Source organism: Sardina pilchardus, chromosome 8, assembly GCF_963854185.1.
Source record: "Sardina pilchardus chromosome 8, fSarPil1.1, whole genome shotgun sequence".
Taxonomy (NCBI): Eukaryota; Metazoa; Chordata; class Actinopteri; order Clupeiformes; family Clupeidae; genus Sardina; species Sardina pilchardus.
In genome coordinates this window covers 30,857,080-30,881,342 of record NC_085001.1, presented here as the reverse complement: position 1 = coordinate 30,881,342, position 24,263 = coordinate 30,857,080, and the positions used below count along the sequence as shown (strand labels likewise).

The window sequence follows — 24,263 nt, the reverse complement described above, 5'->3', positions numbered from 1 at the left end:
TGCATTCAAGGCTTCTATACCATATGCTATCTCATTGCAAATGCATATTCAAATCCTTATCTTATCTACCCACTGACATATCATACATGATATGTTATGTGGGAAAAGACAAGATAAGTGATTATGTGGGAAAAAAGATCCATGTGGGCAAAACTATGAGACAAAACTCTCTTGCGGGTTGCATAAGACGAAAATGGCAGCTGAGGCCTTGTAACCTTGCTTAGTTAGCACATTTGTTTGCATACATCCCACCACATGCAAAGATGGGGAAAAGACACAAGCAGATTGTCCACGTCTGACATGGGTGAACATGGGAGGTGTGGGTCTCTTGATCTGATTATGGCACTAAACTGCACCTAAGGCAGATTGAATGAATGGTACCATTGGATTACAGTCCATGTGTGGACAACTATTATGGAGGCATGGCTATTGTACAGAACAGAAGATATCTGCATCTGTCTGTCAGAGAAGCTCAATTTAAAATACATGTTGTCTCCTGTTTATGCATGGATGGCAAGGCAGCAACAAAAATAAGGGGAGGCATTCTCAGATTCCTGTAGCTAAAAGAGGTCTCAGAAAAATATGTGCAGTTTCAGTCAGGAAAGACAACATCAGCCCATCATAGAGCAATGAATGGGCTGTTGCAAAATGTTTGTAAAAGAAAACACATGTGAAAGGAAACACAACACGACATTGTCTGTCACTCTTCATGAAACTTGGTGGTCAGAGTGTAAATCTACATTTACGTTTATTCATTTAGCTGACAGTTTCATCCAAAATAACCTACAATGAGGACGAACATGCAAGCAACATAGCAAATGAGACCTTATAGAACAACAATAAATAGGCACACTACTCTTACAAAGACCACAAGTCGGCTCCTAGAGGATGAGAGTGCATACTGCATAGCACTCTAGAATTGTTTGATAAGGCTGAGCTGTAATGCTATCTGACAGTCACAGCTTAGCTACCTCCCTCTAGTGATGACGTTGAGTATTACCATTCCTGGAGTCAGTTCAGGTATGATGCCTTCCAGCCCAGCTTATTCTTTACAATCAGAAGAATGATCAGATAAATTGATCTTAATGCCTTAATTTAAAAAAAATCAGGGAACATCCAACCTTTAAGGACACCAATTTTATGTTCAATTTTATTTTATGTTTTATGTATCGTAAATAAATAAATGTTCTTCCTTATAGTACAGGGGCCATACGTATACACACACCCCTATGTTAAATTCCCATAGAGACTGGCAGATTTGTATTTGTAAAGGCCAGTTATTTCATGGATTCAGGATACTATGCATCCTGACAAAGTTCCCTTAGCTTTTGGAATTGAAATGGCATGACATCACATACCCTTCACCATACATAGAGATTTGCATGGTTTTATTTCAGTTGGCCTAATAACTGGTTTGATTTGCATTGAGAGATGTTCTTATGAAAAGCACCCTATATGCCAATTGTGAGATATGGTGTTCAGACAATTTCCAAAGGATGATTTTTCATTCCTCTTTTTAGTCAACTTTAGCATGTGTATGTAAAAGATTACCCATGCAATATGTATTTAGTATAGTCTAAGTATTTAATCAAACATCAGGATCAGTAATCAGGGTTTAAAGCAAAGAGGACCTGAGACCGAAATGATCAGATATTTTTGAATCCACAATTCTTTAGGCCTATACTACGTGATCAATACTGCATTATACAGGGCATAACCAAGGAGAAGTTAGTTTAAGATATTAAACAGATGAATGAATATTTAGATATTCTTCCCAGTCTATTCACATGAAGAAACATAATAAACAAGTTCAAAGTTTTTATTGGTTACAGCTGTGGAGAGACTTCTCAGAACACAAAAAGACAACACATATGTTGGAATGACAATATTTCCTGGACCCAATATTCCTCCATGGGAGCTGGGGTGAGAGCTCTAAGGTGGCAAACCGTCTCCAAGCTAAGCAGCTGGTCTCCAGTGCACATACCAAAAGAAAGACATTAAAACATTTCTGCACGTCGTTCATACATACAGAGAGAAGGCACAATTAGTAAAGCAGCACTGTCTGACAGAACGGAACGGAACAGAACGGACGTGGTCCGTACTAGAGCTCTGGCCTGGACGAGACAGCAATAGAACAAGACTCACATTCAACATCTCACAACTCTTACTCTCATTTCACACTTTCGCGCCACATTTTACGGATGTTACAAAGCATTGCAGAGATGAACACAGATATACACATACATTTCACACAGACGTTTTTGAAAAGGTGATAAAAACCAGAGCTGACACACCATAGGGCTGGGGGGACAAGGCCACCCAGCCGTGGTGCAGTAACTCCACTCCATCATCCTGCGTCCCTGACAGACAGCACTGCTGGACAGCACACTCCATCTTTCGGCCTCCTCCTCAGTCCGAGTCCTCATCGTCCAGATACTCCTCTGCGTTGCTTAGAGTGCGGGAGACGGCTGCAATGACACAATGACTGTTATGAGGACACATCCTCTCCAGATACACACACAGGACTGCAGTAAGGGCAGTTCAGACTTACTTGCACTGCCACAATGACACCTCATACTCAATCGCAGGGTCAGTCCCTGCCCCGTCACTACAAGCGCCTCATGCTTATACATCCTTATTGGCCTACATTCATGTGGATCCTTGGTTTAGTACCTTTAGTATATTTTACTGTTCTTTTTAGTCATGTGGATTTGTTATTTTATCATCCTGTTTTCGTTGTAGTGTATGTTGTGTCTGGCGTCTTATAAGCTACTGCGACCTTGAATTTCCCCTTGGGGATCAATAACGTATGTATGTATGTAGGTATCTATCTATAGTCTAGCTGAGTGATGGTGAAAATGATGTGGCGCACAGACAGGTAAGGTATGTGTTGTGGAGATGAGATGGTGTGGAGCGCTAGAGAACAGGACTCACCGCTGCCCTGCTTCCTCTTCAGCAGGGACGCACTCTGAGCATTTGTGGCCATATCCAGTGCAAGTTTCTTCTCGTTGTTCAGAAGGTCCGTCCTGGCATCTGGATTCACACACACACACACACACACACACACACGCACGCACGCACACACACACACACACACACACACACACACACTTAATACCCAAGCAATTGCCAGATACTCTACTATACAGATGATGAAGGGACAGGATGGAATGGGAGATAGAGTAACAAATAGATGTGAAATTAAAAAAGGAGAAGACATCAAGAGAGCACTAGATAAAGGACGTGAATCTCACTTTTGTTGAGCAGCATCTCCACTATGTCACTGTAGCCTTTCCAGGCAGCCGCGTGCAATACTGTGTCACCCAGCTTATTCTACAGCACAGAGGACAGACACAACAATTTGAGCAACATTTTAAAACAGGGATACGTTTCAGTCATAAGCCTCTCCCTGACTTGGCCTGTGAAGTAACACAATGTAGGAACTCTCCTTTTGTCAATTTTCAACAGACTGTTAGGGTCTAAGGCTAAGGTGGTAGGCAATTTGTCTAAAAGCGATGAAAAGGGTCATGCTTCTCTACCCATGATAACAACGTTACATAGTGCAAGACCAGGTGTTCCGGGTGTGTATCAGCCATGTCCCAGACTCCTTATCGTAAGTCGTGCCGCAGGAAAATCAGTTTTTATCAGGTAAGGTAAAAGGTAAACAGCACACAAGAAACTAACAAAGATAACCTTTGTGGGAAACACAACAGCCTTCCAGAGCATTTCACTGGGGTTACTTTGAGTGAGTGGAACATAAAACTAATTACATAGGTTATTTTACTGCAAATGAACCACAATTAACAATCGTCTTGCTTTGTGGTGAAGGCATTCAACCATTGAGCGGAGGGGAAGAAGTCTGAGAGTTAGAGCTGAATTATGATTCAGTGGTTGTCCTGCAGGTTACAGCAAGGCTGTATATCGGGCATGTAACAAACGTTCTGTTCACGTAGTGTCTGTTGCAACAATTAGCCTCCACTATAATCACTGGAAATAGAACTGGCTACACCAGACTTGATAGTGGTGCAGACATTCAGAAAAAAAATAAACAATTAACTTCATAACCTTCTAAAATACTTGTACACCTTGCGAACAAAGTGTAGAGTGTAATTGAATCAAGCCGGTGTGTTAAGAGTGAGAGATTTCTGAATTTCTGAATTCAGTTCTAGCTGCTATAGGGAGACTGTGAAGCGTAATCAGAGACCAGACAAACAATCCCTGTGTTCTGGCTCATCGGTCATAGTGTCAGATGTAAGAAGGTCTGACAGGATCAAACAACATCACAATGGTCTAGTCTAGGGAGGACCACCATATTGGGTGAGATAGTGTCTGTTCTCAGTATTATCAAGTCTGACAAGACATTACAGGCAAGCAACAAGACCCCGAAACATACATGTCTGTTCAGACAAACCAAGCATGCATCATCTGAAAAGTTTATGTTTCCATTACTAGTATGTCGTAAAACCACTCATTCTGTGCTTGAGTGTTCACGCACCTGTTGGTTCAGCTCAATGTTAGGCTGGCTCAGCAAGATCTCCACCACATCTGTAGAAAGACAGCACACACACCAAACATATTTTCATTCATTTATAAGGTGTGGTTGTTGTTGCAAGGATTGGTGAAGGCCACTCTGGGTCTTTTCCCCCCATTTCCAGTTTTCCATTTCAATTCAAATGTCCAGCAACCATCACATGCAAGCCATACAAAGCTTTCTTCATAAGGAAAGTGCTACAAAGTATTTTACAATAGGGGGAAGCTTTGGCGCAAGTGGCGGCCTCCCATGAGGGCCCAGGACCAAGCCTGGCCTGAGGTCACTTCTCAATCCACTCCCCATCGCTCTCCAACTCATTTCCTGTCTACTCTCCACTGCTCTAGCAACAAAGGCTAGACATGCCGGCATATAATATTTCATTTTAATTCTAAGAGGAAGCAGTGTTAAAGGAATTTGGCTGTTGAAGGCAACTTGTAATTAAATTTAACTGTGCGTTTAAACTCTGAATTTAAATGCTGAAGAGATCCTCAGTTGTGTGTACAAATGTGGTGCTTACATCAGAGCAGCAAACAAAGCAAAAGCCAATGTTTCACACACCTAAAAATGCCATTGTGAACGTGTATGAAAGTTTACCTCGATGTCCTCCATGACATCCCCAGTAGAGGGCGGTGTTTCCTGCCTTGTCCAGTCCATTAATTCCCACCTTATTCTCCAAACACTCCCTTAGCCAGCTCAGGTTACCTGCAACAAACACAACAAAGCACCACTCATCCTCAGGCTCAGACACAGGCACCTGTACCCGCTGCTATAACAGCATGTCGGCCTACTTCTTGTCTCACGCGCTACTCACCGCGTTTGGCTGCTTCGTGCATGGGGTTGTCTATGGATTCAGCCTGCTCGGCCACTGTGAAAGGGAGAGAAAAGAGAGGGACAAGCCACTCAGTTTGGTTGAGTACATTGTTTGTACAGCCCAAAGCTTAAGAGGCTTACTCCAAAAACTAAAGACATCATGCATGCCCTGTTTTTAAGAATGTGGGCTTTGGGCAACAGTGGGTGTCTTGCGGTAGTGGTAGTGCTTAGCTTGTTGCTTTCATGTTAGGCTGCACAGATGACCCTGTTCAAAAGTTTGAAATCACGCAGAGAATGAACAGTTTCCAGGAAAACTCAGTCAAACACAGACAAAACACTGACAAAGTAAAAGTTCTGCTCAAACTAAAAGTTACAAATGTGTGTTTTTCACTTAAAATGCTGAACGATCAGGACCAAGGGCCTATTCACTGTTGAATACAATACCAGTGTTTAAGAAAGACACTTCTAAATATTCAATATTCAACCCTCATTCACACAAGAAATCCTAGATAAAAATGGCTTTGATTACATTCTTTTGTGTTCTTACACACTCCTCCATAACGATAAAGTAACATCTCTCCTCTGTTCTCACACAAAAGCATTTACGTAATAGGTTTGCTCTGCAACCTTGCGAGACTGAACGTGCAAGGTTAGGCATAATATCTTAGCTATGAACTATCCAAGCTATTACTGCCCCTACGGCGAGGTTTCATCTTTGCTGGCCATCTCTTCCCCAGTGGCAGCTGCCAGCGTGCTTATGAACTGGCTGCATGAGCATCCTTCCAACCCTTTCCCATATGCTGTGATTTGAGCACTGTGGGCTAGGCCCTCATTACCTCCGCCATGGAGGTTATGTTTTCATCTGGGTTTGTTGGTTTGCTTGTTTGTCTGTCTGTCTGTTTGTTCCCAAGATAACTCAAAAAGTTATGGATGGATTTCGATGAAATTTTCAGGGAAGCTCTGAAATGACCCAAGAAACGATTACATTTTGGGAGGGATCCGCATCACCGTCTGGATGCAGAAAGCTTTTATGTGTTCGCTTGGCAGAGGTTTGCGCTCTCTGAGTGCTTTTCTAGTTTTAAACATGTATTTAAGAATATACATTTAAAACTAGGTTTAAAAAGTTAGGTAATGTTAACAATACAAACTGATAAAAGCACAGTTATCATATCAGCTAACTAACCGAGCTTCAGGCGAATGTCTCATAGTCAGCTCATCAATAGTGATAAAAAAGTGATTGCGACCACTTATGGCTACACACAGACATTAAATAATCCTGAGAGAAATTTTGACTTTGAGGTTTCTGATATTAGTGAAGAAAGTGAATGTGGAAGGGTAAGTGCCCCCTCCGACCCAATGCCCTTCTCAAAACTGCTAATCTATTGACTTGTTTTCACACTACAGTTGTGTGAGAAGATATGTGTTATCGTACAATCGAATGTGTTATCGGCAATTCGACTTTAGCATGTTTACTTCATTCACACATCAGACCTTATCATTAAACTACCACTCAAAACCACTGATTCCCCTCGTGTGTGAATGGGGCTTTAGATCCTTATCAAGTAGCCCAGTGACACAGTTTTGTTACTGTCTTCAACAGTACATTTTTCTAGATAACCAAGGTTTCACTTTTACATAGTGCGTCAAAGGAACACAAGAGTGATGGTTGTGTAAACTGGGCTTTAGCACACCCTTAGATTCAATTAAAATGCTGCGGTTTCCAGCTGTATTAGTCATCCACAGCAAACAGTGTACACTATTAGAGTCATATCACTAATCAAGAGACTGCTTCTCAGGACAATATGCATGGTGTTGGCAAAAGAAAAGTGAAAGATGTGTGTGTGTTGGATATAGACACTCACCATAGTTACTGGGGATCAGGCCAGTTCTCCCCCTGCAGGTTCCCTTCCACCAATTACTGTCACTCTGTCAAGGACAGATCAAAATGGCACTTTATTTCCTCCAACTGCATTTTGCTTCCATTTCAAGGAACAATGTTTTCTGGAAGGCTATCCCAAAAGTGCTAATCCTCCACCACATATAACGTTTGGGCAAAGGTTCCCTCTACATTGATTTAGTGGAAGGAACTGTTACTTTTAGTCTACTTTGTTTTTTATTGTTTTCTTACATAACAACATATGAAAACAATACACATGTAGACTTGACAAAGTATGTACTGTAGACTCTGCACCCTCTCACTACCCACAAAGCAACACATGGACACTTCTAGTCAGATTAGAAACGGAATAAAATTGTCATATAAACACATCAATCAGAATGGATATGCCTGATCCAATCAGAATTTTAATCGGAATGAAGGTGATGTAGAGGTGGTGTAGTCCGTTCCTAATCTGAATGAACAGCCATACAGTCATTCGTATTGCATGCTATATCTTCCCAATGAAATGTAGGCAACAACGGCTATTCCGATCAAAGATTCTAAAGTGCTTGAAAACACCTGATCGGAATAGAACGTACCCCATTTAAACAGATGACACGATTTTTTAAATCGGAATAGTTTAATCTGTTAAAAAAAAACAACTGTCCATGTAAATGTGGCTACTGAAATTAATCATTACGACTTGAAAACAGACATATTTTCCATGACATACTGTATTGTCTGAAAATTCTATCATCTTATTATCACACAAACATAAGCTTTACAGGTGTATGTAAATATAACATGGTTTTACTGACAAACCAATCATGATGCTAGATCATGTTTACAATCTTTTATACAAAACACTCTTGTATAAAAAATGTGCACCTGTACACACATGCACACATAAATAGAATTTTCAACGCACCGTGTCAGATATGTATAATATATCCCCCTCTTCGAAGTACAACTCATCTGGCTGTAAAATAAAATAATAATTTCAGTTACATGTTTTATTAAGTATTTCATAAAAACAGTGGCCTCAACACAAAAGCTTCAGAGCAACTGAGAATACTCACTGTTCTGGGGTCAAAGGTGAATAGGGCCCTGAACACTTTCACTTGGCCTAAAATACACACAGAGAAACAGGCGCACACACACGCGCGCACACACACACACACACACACACAATTTGGAGGCACCGTTAATGCTTCTAATGGATGGAATAATGACCAACACATACGAATAATGGCTCTGAACAGTCTCTGAATCAGCAGTGGGATATGGGTAGCACTTTATGAAATGGCTAATATCCATTGATCACATTAGGAACAGATAGGGTTAGACCACACCGGTGGTATGTTTAAACCTGTTTTGAAAGCACATTAGTTTCATTATAACAAACGTTGTGAACAGTATGAAACAACTCAGACAAAACCAACAGGTTGACGTTATTACTTCTGAAAGGGGGGGGGAAGTATTAAAAAAGCCATTTTGCTGACATATTGTGATTGCGCTTTGATTCATGATATCATTTTTGAATGTCAAGTGCCAGCTCAATATTCACTATTTAATGCACTTGACGCTGAGATAATAGTTTGCTTATCCTTGTCTTATAGGGCAGGACCAGCACTAGATCTGCTTGCATTTGCTATACCTTCATCATCCCTCTGCTGCCTGCGGTGCTCCTTCAAGCTGCTACATGTTGGTGGTGTTGCCTCAGGAGGTAGCAACTGCGTGACAATAGCTTTTGTATGGAATCTTTGCTTGCTTGCCTGTACATCACTTCCGCTTAACCCAAAAGTCGAAAGCTGCATGATGACTTGCAGTCTTTGCGGTTTACTAATTACATGAATTCAAATTGTATTAAAAAATTAACTAAAAAATGGATTCATTTTTCAGCCCTAGAAACCATACCAGTCAGTGGCTGTCAGTACTACTACTGAAGTTGTAGCCTAATGCTGTTGCTGGAGATAATAGCAAGCCATGTAGAGGTCTATACCAAATCTATAACAAAGCCTTTCTTCATATGCAATTCTTCATATTTTAGTTTTTTTTAATTATCATTATTGTGTTAAAATCTTTCAAAATAAATGTGTCAAGATCCCTTAAGGCTGTGTTAGGCTGTACACATGGTTGTATCCCTGACCCAGACTGGTATGCAACCATTAAGTATTGTGCAAGTTCATTCATTATACCAAAATGTAAGACCTCTTCACCCATGAACTACATCTAACAGATCACAGTATTATTTTTAATGAATACACAAAATGACTAAAGGATAGCTAGACAGCTACCACCAGCATGTAGGTTTGCATTGCAAAATCCCAAGCCGCACAATGACGCAGATGCAAGAATACTAATGTGTGGTTGCAGGAACGTTGCCAGAGCCTCATTTCACCTCAAAGTCAATAATAGACAATAGACTGCATGACTTAAAAATACACTTAATACTTAATACATGACTTAAATTTTTTTCTCATAATGACATTGCACCGAGCAAGAAAAGATCATTTAATTAGGAAACTAATAAACTAGACTAGCTTGCAACCATATTAGCATATCAAGATGGTAAATTGACTGCTTTCATATAGCACTTCACTATAGTTATTATGGTGCTGGAGGCCCTTTACAGGCCAATACCCCACACATTTACCCATACACATTTCATAGTGATGGTGCAGGCTGCCATGCAAGGCGCCAACCTGCACATCAGGAGCAGTGAGGGGTTCAGTGTCTTGCTCAAGAACACACTGACACCAGACCAGAAGGAGCCGGGACCGAACCAGCAACCTTCCCATCACTGCACCTCCTGAGCCACTGTCACAGTGTACGGGCTATTCACTGATAGTCTTTTAACAGTTGCGTACATGAGGTCTGTGCACCTAGCAATAACAAAGAAATGAAGGTAATTCATCCACTTTGAGGTCCTAAACTATGAACATTAATAAATAATAATAATAATAATAATAATAATAATAATGCAATAATATGCATTAACTTGTACATAAACAGGAGTGGAGTGGTGGGAAAACACATGAAATATTATACATATATTATAAATTAGCATGCTGTCTCTGACTGAAACCACAGCAGCCTGTATTCTGACATAAGTAGGATGTATGGTTGGAAGGTCGTCTTTGCTAAGAATGTACATTTATCAGGTTGCATGGGCATAGTCTACATCTGAGCTTCTGTTTTTATGATGATGTTGTTAGACATTGTTCCCCACTGCCTAATTTTGATGCGGATTTATTTTGGTCCAATGTGCCTGAGGGATTTAGGAATGAGCTGTCTAGGCTTGCAGTGATCTTGCTATCAAAGACAGGCAAGCATCCAGCAATGTGTAGCGCATGGGTCAGGCATGTGTCATTTTCAGCAGACATATCCTTAAACTTGACATCCATAATCATGTGCTTCTGTAACACCATCTCTCTCACTTGTGTGAAATGAGTACTGTCCATCATCTTACATTGTAATGCTGGCGTCTATTAAAACGTGGAGCAGGCCTGAGCCTCACCATCTACACACAGGCTAAAGACCAAAGACAATTTGTCATGATGACTATCAAGATTTCATGACTTCTAACCAATAAATTTCCCTTTCGCTATGAAAGAATTCATACCGGCAGACACACTTGCAGAAGTCAATACAAAATGTTTTTTTTTTTTTTTTTTTTAATTATTATGCCAAGACTAAATATGAAAGGGTGTCCTACCGTCTTGTCTACTTCCCTAATCACTAGGTTGATTATGTATAGATCGGAAATACATTCCTCAGTCTGACGCATGACCGAGAAAATGCTGAGTCTGGAGAGAAGAGGACTACCGCTGTTGCGCTTTCTTTTTCATCCTTCAGTTTACACATGTTCTCAAAAATGTTTGGATATTTCATCTTAGAAACACGGTGTTGTTGGCCTTCAATGCCATTACCCATTCGCCTAGTTAAACATTTTCGCTGCAAACATGCTATGGGCAAGCAGATCGCGCACATATTGTCAATTTCAACATTGACACATAGCCCACGATGGACTCCATCGGCATGTTGCCATTTGGATTCATTTAATTCAACACTTCACCAACTTTGCAAGATTCAGCAGCGTTTCAGATAAAATTGCAAACAATAGATTTAACTGAATAATACAGCTTAATAGCCAACCACATGACAGACGCAACTATGACCTACACCTTTTTGGTTCGAACTGAAATAGGGAACTACGTGACGTTAGTATACTATTCTCTAAATCGACGGAGAATCCTGAAGTTGAAGGATAGGCTGTTTACTAATCAAACACTCATTCCGGAAACATTAGAACCCAGTTGTAATAAACTGTTTTCAAAAACTCGCAAACCAAGATAAGAGGTATTCGTGACACAGATCCTGGCAAGTCAGTCAGTATGGGTGTGTTCCCTGTAACCGAACAGGTCCCAACTCAACACTGTAACTCTCCGTGCTAAGTTCCCAAAGAGCGTATGCACCCAACGCAGGTTTGGAGAGCATCGCCGGTTAAAAGTCTGTTTGGTGTTAATTGCCTACCTGGTTTTGCTGGTTTGGGAGGAGGCTTTGACATGTTAGGAAGCTAAACAGTTCCTACAGATAAATATACTTTAGTTGATAGTTGTCTAAATTTCCGTGCTGTACTCGGGATAGACAAAACGAGGAAGTAGACAGAAAACGAACTTCAGTCCACAAATGCGGAAAACGCGCCGCACGCATGCGCAACGGCCCTTTTCTGCCATAGCGCCCCAAGCATACCCTTACAAAAATGTTACTCTGTGTTATGGCCTAAGCCTAGGCCTCGTAAGCTACTGCATTGTACTTCAAGAACTGCAGTGCTGCATTTGCTGCCCCATACCTGTAGTTATTTTTTATATATATATATTAATAGCCTATATGGCTATATACAGTATAAGAGTATGCCTTAGTAAACTAAAGGTTGGTTTGTGCACTTATTCTAAAGGTTCACAGACAACACCATATAGACAATGACATTGACTTTGATTTGACTAATTGTGGTGGTGCTTGGTTTGTGAAAGCCTCAGAAATGTAGGAAAATGTGCATATGACATCAGATGAGATCAGCCCTTCATCTGTTACCAGAATTGATCAAGAGAAGCCAATGGAGTTTATTCATGCAAATGTGAGTAATTATTGCTGATGCTGACTGCTAATGCAATGCTATTTGCTATCATTTATTGGAAGGAGAGCATGTCATAATGGATCACCAGTGAATGAAAATGTGTGCAGTTCTATGATTCAATGTTCATGGAACTTCTAGCACCACTGTATTCCAGTTTACAGATACAGATGTCACAGATACAGATGTGAAATATGACCAATCAGATGACATGAGCTATAAATGTATTCATTCGGCACCTTTTGACTATTTTGAAATTACAGTATACTGGGAACATAAGCTTCATGACAGCCAATGTGACCACTAAATGTGGGGTCACCTTCATCTCCCAAATGGTGATCTGATGTAACACACATCTGCCGTTATTAATGGACATATTTCACATCATACAGAGCAGAGGTATCCTGAGCAAGTCACTTTGTTTTATTCTATTTTATTTGTGTATTTTCCTTTGGGGCAGCCGTGGTGTACTGGTTAGGGCTTCGGGCTTGTAACCGGAGGGTTGCCGGTTAGATCCCCGACCAGTCCACCACGGCTGAAGTGCCCTTGAGCAAGGCACCTAACCCCTCACTGCTCCCCGAGCACCGCTGGTTGGGCAGGCAGCTCACTGCTCTGGGTTAGTGTGTAAATCACCTCACTATGTGTGTGCTGTGTGTGATCACTGATTCGGTTAAATTGGGTTAAATGCAGAGAAAACAAATTTTCCTCACGGGATCAAAAAAGTATATATTCTATTCTATTCTATTCTTTTTGTTATTGCTGGTATTGTAATAATTGTTCCTGCATTCCGGAAAAGGAGCAGCATTTTCCCGGCATACCCGTCAAAGTCTAGCCTAGAAGCCATACCGAATTTACCCTGTCAATAGAGTGGTTCTGCAGGCATTACCCCAGATCTCAACACAGTGTGTTAAATAAGGCAGAATCAGCGTGCTAGAGGCAACAACAAGCTCCATCTCAATGCCTGCTTAAAGACTAAGGACATAGTTGTGGATTTTAGGAGGAGGCCTAACATCATTGCCCCAGTTATTACTGTATGTGACCAGCCAATTACCTTGACAGACTCCTGGGCTCCAAGACAAACTCCTTGGCTCACACATCAGCAAGAACTTGAAGTGGGAAATTAACAGCACTTACAGTATCAAGAAAGACTACTTCCTTAGGCAACTTAAGAAGTTTCATGAGAGCAAACATCTGTTGATGCAAATCTACACAGCCATCATAGAGAGCATCATCACAACATCTATCACTGGCTGGTGTGGGAGTTATGACTGTCACAGTATATCCTGTAACAAAAATACCACCAACATTGTTGCATGGCAATAAAATTATCTATCTATCTATCCATCCATCCATCCATCCATCCATCCATCCATCCATCCATCCATCCATCCATCCATCCATCCATCTATCTATCTATCTATCTATCTATCTATCTATCTATCTATCTATCTATCTATCTATCTATCTATCTATCTATCTATCTATCTATCTATCTATCTATCTATCTATCTATCTATCTATCTATCTATCTATCTATCCATCCATCCATCCATCCATCCATCCATCCATCCATCCATCCATCCATCCATCCATCCATCCATCCATCCATCCATCCATCCATCCATCCATCTATCTATCTATCTATCTATCTATCTATCTATCTATCTATCTATCTATCTATCTATCTATCTATCTATCTATCTATCTATCCATCCATCCATCCATCCATCCATCCATCCATCCATCCATCCATCCATCCATCCATCCATCCATCCATCTACAGTATCTATCTATCTACTGTATATGTAGAGAGTGTTCAATGCTTCTGGACATTTTGGATGTTACAGTTCATGGTTTACATGGTTTGCAACTGAATTTGTGATCTATTATTACCCCTAAAAATATATTTTCATTTGCCATTTACTAGGAAAAAAAGACCTGCCTCAGCTTCATCCTAGAGAAACATGCTTTTTTGCGGCAATCTTTTCAACTGAAAGAGTAGTGAAAACAGCGTCACCATCAGCTGCCTCAGGGCCCTTGGATGTTTAACCAGAAGAGGTGCATTATGAGGGAGGCAAGTGCTCTTGTCCGTTAAGCTGCATATTCATCATTTTTGGTCGTTAGTATCCATTTTAATAGTGCTGTGCACTGAGTCATTATAGCTCATGCTAATTAGTGCAGACCATTTGATATTGGTAATTATTTATTTTTGTAATGTAATAAATCTGTTAATTAAGACTAGCAACATGAAAATATTTGCAAATGATCTCTCTATCTGCCAGAGAGAGCATATTGAAACCTGGGTCAACGGGGTGCCCAAACTCACCCATGCCACATTTCTATCTACATTTCAGTTCACTAATATTATTTCATATTGATATGAAAGGTCATATTTGAAGCATATGTACACAAACACAATAGCATAAACAGAAAGCCTATACTGTATGTTCCTCTGTCTTCTCTATGCCTCCAAGCTTAATGGTGCATGGTGAACTCATTACTGGCTGTGTGGATGCTAATGAATACAGACACACACACATACATATCCTGTTACTAAAGAGGACAAGTGTGCATGTGCATATGCTTGTGTCTGGACCAGTGAGTGATTCAGTTGCTCTCTTATCTAAGTGTTCATTCCTGATATCCAGACATTACATCAATATTGTAGCCTTGAGGACCCCACACACGCACGCACACACACATTCATTTACACCCACAACACTTTCAACAGCATGTGGTAACAAGCACATGTAACTACACCCATATTTACTGTTTTCTGTTCACATAAGCTGGCATGCGGCCCTGGGATGGCTCTCATTACACAGATTCTCCATACCAACCGATCTTCCATAATAAACACACACATGGATGACATCAACAACACTAAGGATGTAGTCAGCGGAAAGGATCTTGAAATATTTGAGGAGTCTTTTGAAAAAACGTAGTCTGGTATACTAACTCATGTTTTTCTGTCTGCATATTGTGAGAACTGATGGAGTCTAAAATAATTGAGTTGTTATGCCACCCTACGGCCTTCATGGAGGAGTCCTTTGAAGAAGAAGGGAAAAGAATGAGAGGTCGACAGAAGAGAGAGAATGGGGCTGAGGGATGAGGGAGACCCAAGAGAGGAAGACGGCAGCTAAAAGAAGTATACTGTAGGTTGAATGAGAAGGCCTACTTTGAGGTCAATTGAATTTCAAAAGGTTAGATAACTCTAATAATGCACATCTGACTGAAACCCTACAGTAGGTATCCATCAATCCCAACTACACTCGCTGACTCCTTGTGACTTGCACATTTTGACTACATTTTACTATACAGCTTTGGAAGAAAATTAGGAGACCACTGCAAATTGTTTTGATGCCTTCCTAAGATTGCTGAGTGGCATTCAAATGAGTTGACGGTTATATTCAAAATTAAGAGACCACTGCAAATTTGAATATGACCGTCAACTCATTCGAATGGCACTCAGCAACCATAAAAAAAAATGTGCAGTGGTCTCTAAGCTTTTAAAATGACCTTTTCTATTTAGTGCAAAGGTAAGGCATAGATCACAACAATACATAAACATTCATTAAGTCTGCAAGTTAGAAAGTTGAACAAGTCAACAGAGGGCAGCTCCAATATTGATCTTTTAACGCTAAGTATGTGTACTTGTGTATATGAGAATGTAGTTGGCATCCTGATCTGTTGTCACAGGCACCACCTTCTCAATCAGTATAATGTGTGTATGTGTGTGCCTTTATTGTGTGTGTGTGTGTGTGTGTGTGTGTGTGTGTATTATTGTGTAAGTACTTATGTGAATATTGAGTCAGTGGAAACACAAGTGACGCATTAATGGCGAGAAAAAGGAGCACAATGAAAGTGGCCATTTAAATACAAAGACATTAATGATTAAACCCCAGTTATTCATACAGAACAACACACACACACACACACACACATACACACACACACACACACACACACACACACACACACACACACACACACACACACACACACACACACACACACACACACAAACATTGGCACATACGTCTCCATGAAGGGACCTCACCTATAAAAGCTCCTCCCTGAGTGAGGACTACTCAGTTGGAGTCTGTGCAGTTCTCATACAGAACACACACATACAGAACATAGGCATTCATCTCTCTCTACCTGGACATGAAATCTCTCATTTTCTCCTGCCTGTTGTGTTTAGGTGAGTGTGCTCATGTCGTTGTGTGTTCATGTTTGCATGTGTGTGTGTGTGTGTGTCAGTGTTAATGCCCTGGGGGATATAACTATCTGTATTTGTGTTTCCACGGTAAAGTGTGATTCCTTAGACAGCTATTTGTGTGTGTGTGCATGTGTGTTTCATGTATAACCTGAAACACATCTCTGATGGCTTTAGACTGGTTTCTAACACCATAATGACCTGATGGTGTGTGTTGATATCTGAGCATAGATGGGCAGTTGTGACAAGGTACAGGTGAGGGCCCAAGCAGGTGTGTAAACAGGATTCTTTCATCTGGGAGGCAAACTGTATATGCCACTGGGAGGTTAAGGTGTGTGCTATCTAGGGTTTGAAAGAGGTTGTGCGTACATTTTGAATGGCTTGGGTCAACCATGGGTTACTACTACTAGTAACAAAGCCACTAACGCACATAAGGCTTACCTTACAACGTCCATGGTCCAATTGGCTAAACTAAATAAAAGGCACGTTACAACGATATGTTTCTAGTCTTTTGTAGAACGAGATTAAGAGAGATTACGGAAGATTAAAGCATGTCTGAGGGCACTGAGCGGGTTGTGGGATTGAGCGTGTTTATGAATGAATGATGCCAACGTTCCAGAGCAGACTAGCTCCTCAGGGTGTGGCTGTCTGGGTGGCTTGAGTGGTTTGGAGGGAGATTCTCTGTGTGGGAGTTGTTTTTCACCTTATTTGTGCGAGTGTGAATACACGTGTGTTTGAGATGGGATAAACAGCACCATGCCATCGCTTTCATTTGAAGGATGTGTGTGGGTGGCAAGGGTGGAACTGGGACATTTATTCAACTGTCCAGATGTACTGGATCTACTGTAGCATGGGAGTAGGGTTGCCTATATCACTATACCTGCTATCATGATGTGCTCTCACTTCATATGTGGGCTTCTCTAATCCAGCCCTGTGTACTGTGGTGGGGTCAGTGGGTTCGGCGGTGAGCTTCAGTGCCCATGATTCTCTGCTGGGAGCATCCGGCGACCTCCAGACGTCCAGTGAATATGACGACCTTGAGAAGGAGAGGCTGGAGGAGGTGGAGATGAGCATGACCAAAGGTACAGTTTCACCCCAAACTCCAAAGCAGCCAGTGGCATAATTCCTAGAAACATATCATGAACTGGTTGAAATAGGGAAATGTGGGAAATATGTCTGTTTATAATAAGTTAAAGATATCTAAACTCAAGTGCAGCACACAAGTATGGTACCTCAAGTAGGCATGTGTAGAAATATGTTTGTGTGTCAGGACATATAGCTTTCTTCCACCGTCATCTGTTTCTTTTATACAATTCTCTTTGAGGCTGTGAGTTCTTGTGTTCCTCACTTTAATGCGCCTATCTGACTTGTTGACCTCTGACCCCTGTCTGATGCTCCAGTTCAGCAGCTCAGTAAATTAGGGGAGACGGGAGATGCGGGAAGCGGGAGAGGGCGGAATCGGAGAAAAGGGAAGGACAAAAAGAAAAACAGGAAAGCGGCGAGCCAAGCCCACACACCAGGCCAGAGACAGTACACACACTCCAGCTCACACACCACCGTCGAGGATGTGTGTCTCACCACACACAGAGACTTCTGCATACATGGCCAGTGCAAGTTCATGGAGGATCTGAGGGAACCATTGTGCATGTGAGTAAAATCCCGACAAACAACATTTCAATATGTAAGAGTGTGTGTGTGTGTGTGTGCATGAGTGACAGAATATAGACTACAGCGATATTGTCAGTGTTGAAAGTGAGGTGCATCAAGTTGTATTTGGTAGGTGATGATGACCACTGAATGCGTCCACTTGAGTGGTTAAAGGTTGACTGTGTTTGTTATTACCGGTCAGCTGTCAGGTGGGGTACGAGGGGAAGCGCTGTGCGGTCCAGCTGATGAAGACGGAGCACAGGGAGGTGGACGCTGACGACGAGGCCTACGCCCACACCGCTCTGCTGGTCATCGCAGTCATGCTGTCCGTCATTAGCTGCTCCGCCCTGCTCCTCACCATCTGTGTGCAGTACGTCCACAACAACGCAAACACAACGCAAACACAACGCAACGCAAACGCAACGCAACACAAACAAGGGATGTGAAAAGCCTAGAAAACATAGGCATGCATGTAGGAGCCGAGTTAAACTTACACTTAAAATCTTATTCCAGTTGTCTGAAAACCTGTTTTCTTTGTTCTGTTTTTCCAGCTATAAAACCCAGCGCCGATTCCAGGCTGCTTTCTTTAACCCAAGCAATGAAAAGGAAAACCCTCTGAAAAATGACATGATGGTATGCCCATAAACACACACACACACACTTGACTTGATTTAATCTAGTAATGTACAACTGTTATAACAATCAATATAACACTGATTATCTGTTATATTGGCTACTGTAGATTATTATTTAATTGCTGAATCATTAAATGTACTCCCTCTTGCTTTTTACAGATTTAGAATCCACAGAAGCAGGACACATCACATCTTCTAGCAGCCCAGCAGATGCAACCACTCTACTCAGTCATGGAGATTTATTTATGTGTTTACTTATTTATTGACTTCGGCACTTCAGTTTAGTTGACCTTCTGATGTTTTATTTATTTCAATATCCTATGTATTATGATGCTGTCATTGCACCTATGGAGCCTTTTCATTTCAGACCATTCAAATTAAAAGCTCCCAAGCAATATCTAGTGTGGTTTCTTATCTTACGTGAAATTTGGAGTACAGTAACACATGATCCTAACTTCATGCAATTAAGACGTAACACTTTCATGCTCAGTGTTACTCTCAGGAATATGTAGAGTTGTAGTTCTGGGTTTTGCTGCAGTTTTACCAACATAGTTATGTCAGCATAGGAATGCCCTGGATTGCGGCAGACATCATGAGGGAATATTCTATAATAGACAAAATCCCATCAAAGGACATGAATACAATACAGTGTTATATCAATATCAATACAACGCTCTAAATAGGTCAAGCACAAAAGGACAATACACAGAAAATGTTGGTATTCTTGTCATTTTTATTCCCATTATTTAATTAGTTCAAATGCAGACAATTCTCACTAAGTTTTGTAAAGAAATAAAACAGTAAAAGTACAGTACATTATATACGCAGATGAAGAGTTTGGTTGGTTCTACAGACACAGCGCAACAGGCAGCAGTAGCCCTTTGCGGGGGCCACAACATTCCCAAAGGTGCAGCAGAGTATGGAGAGAGATGCAGTTTGCTCAACCTCATTGGGTGAAAACTGATATGAGAATACCTTTTTGGGACCCCAGAGGTCATTGAATATCCACAGGAGTCCATGGATATATTGCTACGTACTTTACAACTCTCCACAGACGTGATACAACCAATGGAACAGATATACAACATAACCCAACAGGCTGGTTTTTGTATTAGGGTTGGATTATCCTAAGGTTAGTCAGAATTATGTTAGCCTTAAAAGGGCTGCAGTTAGCTTAGGGTCGGGTTAAGGTCAGCCGATTTCTGAGCTGGGAACTTGTCACACACAGACAGATCTCTAGAGCTGGTTGAGGATAGTGATCACTTTTTGACCAGTGGATCAAAGTTAGTTTTTTTCACTAGGTACTCACAGAATCATTGTTTACATCATACAACGAAACAAAGTCAACTGCAAAGCCACTACACTTCAACAACAAGAGAGAATTGTGCATCAACAATATCTTTACACAGCCATCTAATACACATTAAGTACCCCAACCGTCTCCGCTGACTGCACACCCAATTTCTTTCGGCTACATGTTAACCAGGATATTTACAAATAACTGTGGACAGTCCCAGTTATGCTACAACCCTCAGTAGACTGGACTCCAGCTCCAAAAGTTGGTTATGTGCAGAAGAGATAAGCTCTTCTAAGTAACACACAGACTGCTTCTACGAATGGAAAATATGGCACCTTCTGCTCAACAGTGGAGGGAGCCTGTGGCCTGGTAGCGCTGTGCCTCCATTTTTTTTTAATTGATCGAGGCCAAGTCGCCATAAGATGGCAGTCTGGCAAGACGGAGGCAGCGTGAACATCTGTGGAAACCAACCACACCATCTCCACTGCTCAGGAGACATCCCTGTGCAAGAACAAAAAGAAATGGGCCCCCATCGGGGTGCAACATTAGTGTATGAAACCACTCCGATGCCACGTGACCAGGCATGACGTGATCTCTTATTCCACCAGGCATCAACTCAGCCCGGATCATCATCCTCTCTCTCTCTCTCTCTCTCGCTCTCTCTCTCTCTCAGGTAAAACTCAGATATGTAGAAAAATATAGTTTAATGAATTTTTTTTTATATCTAATGTCTTAATTATTTAAATCACACTCATAATGCATTTCAGTGTAATAGTGTAAAGACATATCAGATCATACTTCACACTACTACCTACTAAAACTCCCGATAAAACTGAAACGCATCTCGCTATTGTGACGGATGAATTGGATGGAGATTAGTCTTTCATTGGCATCGTTAGGCAACTGGATGAGATACTTTTAGATATGATTACAATGTAAACACCACAGTACTGAGAAGTTACTGTATGGAACAAACAGTAAAGCACAACATTACAAGGCAAATGGCCATTTAAGCATAGATTTGTTCATGACAGATAAAAATAATACACCACAAATAAACAGCAACACTGCGTTGATTCTGAAAGCCACGCATTTGTACATTTCCAAATTAGGTGCCTGTCCAGAAGCAGAGGACAACTCAGCCAGCCCTTCAAAATCTGATTGGACCGAGGGCAAACCCGACCGGCCCTCTCATTGGACCTAGAGCCGGCAGAAGCCTTCTCTCCCCTGCTCTGCTGGAACAGCCTGGCTTTGTTTTGTTTCCAGTGGGCACGCAGTGCAGCATCTGACTGTAGGCCCACGGAAGAAATGTCTGGCATGGTTACTGTGCATGATCACATACGCGACGGACGACCAGCGTGGGCCTACAGCAGAGCTCCTGGGTGTCCAGTCTCAGAGTGTCCACAGAGCAGGGGGCCACAAGGCCCAGACGCATCACCGCAAGACAATCAGCTGAGCGCAAACCAGACCGGTGGAGCTACTGGCCAACAGATGGAAACAGTTGCTCTCACTTTTATACTGTACATTTGGTGTGTGTGTGTGTGTGTGTGTGTGTGTGTGTGTTGATTATGCTCCTAAGCTGAGAGTACTATGCAGATATTTGGCCGACTCTGCACGTGTTGGCCTCACTGGGGCATGGGGTCATGTGATGGCGTTAGTATAGGCTCTGACTGGCATGCTGCTGGATGGCATCGATATGACCTGAACGTGCAGTGGCACCCTGGGATGGTAATGCTCTGACCTCACAGTAGAGTGGGCTTCCTGGATGGCAGCAGTAGGACATCACAGTGGTGTGGGACACAGAGATGGCATCGTTATGAACAAACACTGGCACGGCGCTGGATGGCAGTAGAAGCTGATGCTGGCGGAGACCAGGGAACAGGATCATGTTGGCTGTATATGTACACTGATTGGCAAAAATGCCATGGGAAACTGTTACCATGGTTAATGGTCAAAAGATCAAATTGAAAAAAGCTTCTGAAGCTTTTCTATTGCAACTAGTGTCAAAGTGCCATTAATATAATTGTTTTACATTGTAATCTAAAACCTTTCATTTGTGATGCTTAGACTGAAATAACAACAATAGAGAAACATTTTTTCCAGCCAGCTTCAGCAAACTTTTCTGTTAAGTTGGCAAGAGAATGAACTGGCCTTAAGATTTCTTGTTATTTAACGACACCTGAAGCAAGTGATCATTGTTGAAGGTGAAAGAATCATAACATATCTGGCTTACTTTTTTAAAGGAAACCCACTCAACTGTGACAACACTTGTTTGTAAGGTACAGTAAAATAAGTGTTGTGTATTTCAGTTGAGCATAAAATAAATGAAACATAACTCATCAAATTGAAATGTGTGTGTGTGTGTGTGCGCATGTGTGTGTGTGAGAGAGAGAGCAAATCAGTACTGTGTGTGTGTGTGTGTGTGTGTGTGTGTGTGTGTGTGTGTGTGTGTGTGTGTGTGATTATGTATGCATCTGGGCATTGTAGTCTGAAAACTCTTTGAGAACTTCCAATGTGTTGAATAGTGAAACATTATTTAGAAAACCCAAGAAAACAAAAACACATCTTAAAGAATATGTACAGAAAAGGACAGTACAATATAGTACTAAAACAAGGATCTTCATTTAAAAAAACACAGCAATATGACCACTGCCTTCAGAAAAGGATTTGTATGGTAACACAAATACCTATGGAACCCTCATTTGGCGAGGTCACAAGTCAGGGGTCAAGGGTAATGTGTGGATGGCATGAAGGGTGGGCGTCGAGGTCAGCCAGTGTATTAGTATTTCTCTCGGGAGCACACCACTGACCTGTGTGCCTGTCTGTGTGTTTGTGTGTGTGTCTGCATATGTCTCGCTCAATAGTACCTGTGTTTGCATGATAAATACAATGTCACATCACTGCACCAAAGAGTCCTGTTTGCTTCGGGTACAAAAGCTAAATTTGGTAAAGACAAACAAAAATAAATAAAAGAGCAGACCTGGCAGCAGGAAGTTTCCGTGTCACTTCCTGGCAGCATTTCATTGAACACTGTCCCCATCACCTGTCTTCCCCCTGCTCCTTCCTCTTTCCTTTTCCACACCTCTTTCTGCTAGCCCTCTTGCACTTTATTCTTCCTCCCTTCTCTCTCTTCTCTCTCTCTCTCTCTCTCCCTCGCGCGCACGCTCTCGTTCCTTGGTTCTCCTTCTCAGACGTAGGGCAGGATGCCGTACACGAACAGGGCCATGACGGCGGCGCTGAACAGGCCGGCCACCGGCACCGTCACGAACCACGCCAGGAAGATGTTCCGGAAGAGTCGCCAGTCCACCGCCTTCTTGGAACGCAGCCAACCCACAGCCACAACAGAGCCCACCTGTACACACACACACACACACACATGCCCAGACACACACGTGTGCGCAGACACACATTGAAGAGCAACATCGATTAATGCTCACAGTAAAAGTGGTCATACATGGGAATTCACAGGATTAGTTTACAAGCTCATCACACATGAATGAATGACATCATTAAGACGGAGCAAATATTGATGGAGAAAAGATGCTTTAGTAGATCATGTTACGAGGGTTTTCCATTCATCTGTGGATGAACTGGTGTGTTTTAGTGAATTATGCTAGGTTAGGACTATGTGTAATTACATTAATCATCTAAAATCCAACATGTGTTTTTGTCCCCACTGGAAGTAGGCCTGTTTGAAACGTAACAGTCCTCCATCATCAGTGAGACTACAAACACATACCTCCACTACATCATTACAGTAGAGCTCCAGTAATGGACTGCATTGACTGGACTGAAAGCAGTAGCAACTTGTGGTAACAGCCAGAGCAATTGTCCATTTGTCCAAGTTGAATCCACAGGTGTATATCTCTTAGGACACCAAAGGTAGTGTCAGGTGTGACATAAGATTTGCCAACTTGATTTCAGTGTCAATAGATCGTATTGACGAACTTAATTTAGGGCAATCCACCATCATGTTTATAGCTACAAAAAAAATCTTAAAGACAAACAGTCTACATCGAGTGAATTAAGTAAGTAAGTAAGTAAGTAATTTATTTATATAGCGCATTTAACGTGCACAGAGTGCAACCCAAAGCGCTTTACACAAGAC

General features: G+C 41.6%; 3 protein-coding genes across 4 annotated transcripts in view; 1 reads left to right on the top strand and 2 right to left on the bottom strand.

Annotated features, from left to right (window-relative positions):
• Positions 1–2,269: 2,269 nt before the first annotated feature.
• ostf1 (osteoclast stimulating factor 1) lies at positions 2,270–11,916 on the bottom strand. Its single transcript, XM_062543563.1, has 10 exons — positions 11,757–11,916; positions 8,300–8,346; positions 8,149–8,199; positions 7,204–7,267; positions 5,343–5,396; positions 5,126–5,233; positions 4,496–4,545; positions 3,255–3,333; positions 2,935–3,033; positions 2,270–2,468 (listed from the first exon to the last, which is right to left on the bottom strand). The coding sequence occupies exons 1-10, from the start codon at positions 11,788–11,790 to the stop codon at positions 2,410–2,412; spliced, it is 645 nt and encodes a 214-aa protein (XP_062399547.1). The 5' UTR covers positions 11,791–11,916; the 3' UTR covers positions 2,270–2,409.
• Positions 11,917–16,482: 4,566 nt separating this feature from the next.
• On the top strand, positions 16,483–19,219 carry LOC134089200 (proheparin-binding EGF-like growth factor). The gene is made up of 6 exons (XM_062543562.1): positions 16,483–16,561; positions 17,506–17,658; positions 17,977–18,223; positions 18,426–18,593; positions 18,775–18,856; positions 19,018–19,219. Exons 1-6 carry the CDS (start codon positions 16,525–16,527, stop codon positions 19,021–19,023), a joined length of 693 nt encoding a protein of 230 aa, XP_062399546.1. The 5' UTR covers positions 16,483–16,524; the 3' UTR covers positions 19,024–19,219.
• A 352-nt stretch (positions 19,220–19,571) lies between these two features.
• LOC134089199 (sodium-dependent phosphate transporter 2-like) overlaps positions 19,572–24,263 on the bottom strand; it is a 28,008-nt gene continuing 23,316 nt past the window's right edge. For both annotated transcript variants that reach the window (XM_062543561.1, XM_062543560.1), the window contains one exon: positions 19,572–23,507. In XM_062543561.1, coding sequence (XP_062399545.1) covers positions 23,417–23,507 — 91 coding nt within the window. In that variant the 3' untranslated portion in view covers positions 19,572–23,416. The remainder of the gene's footprint in view (positions 23,508–24,263) is intronic.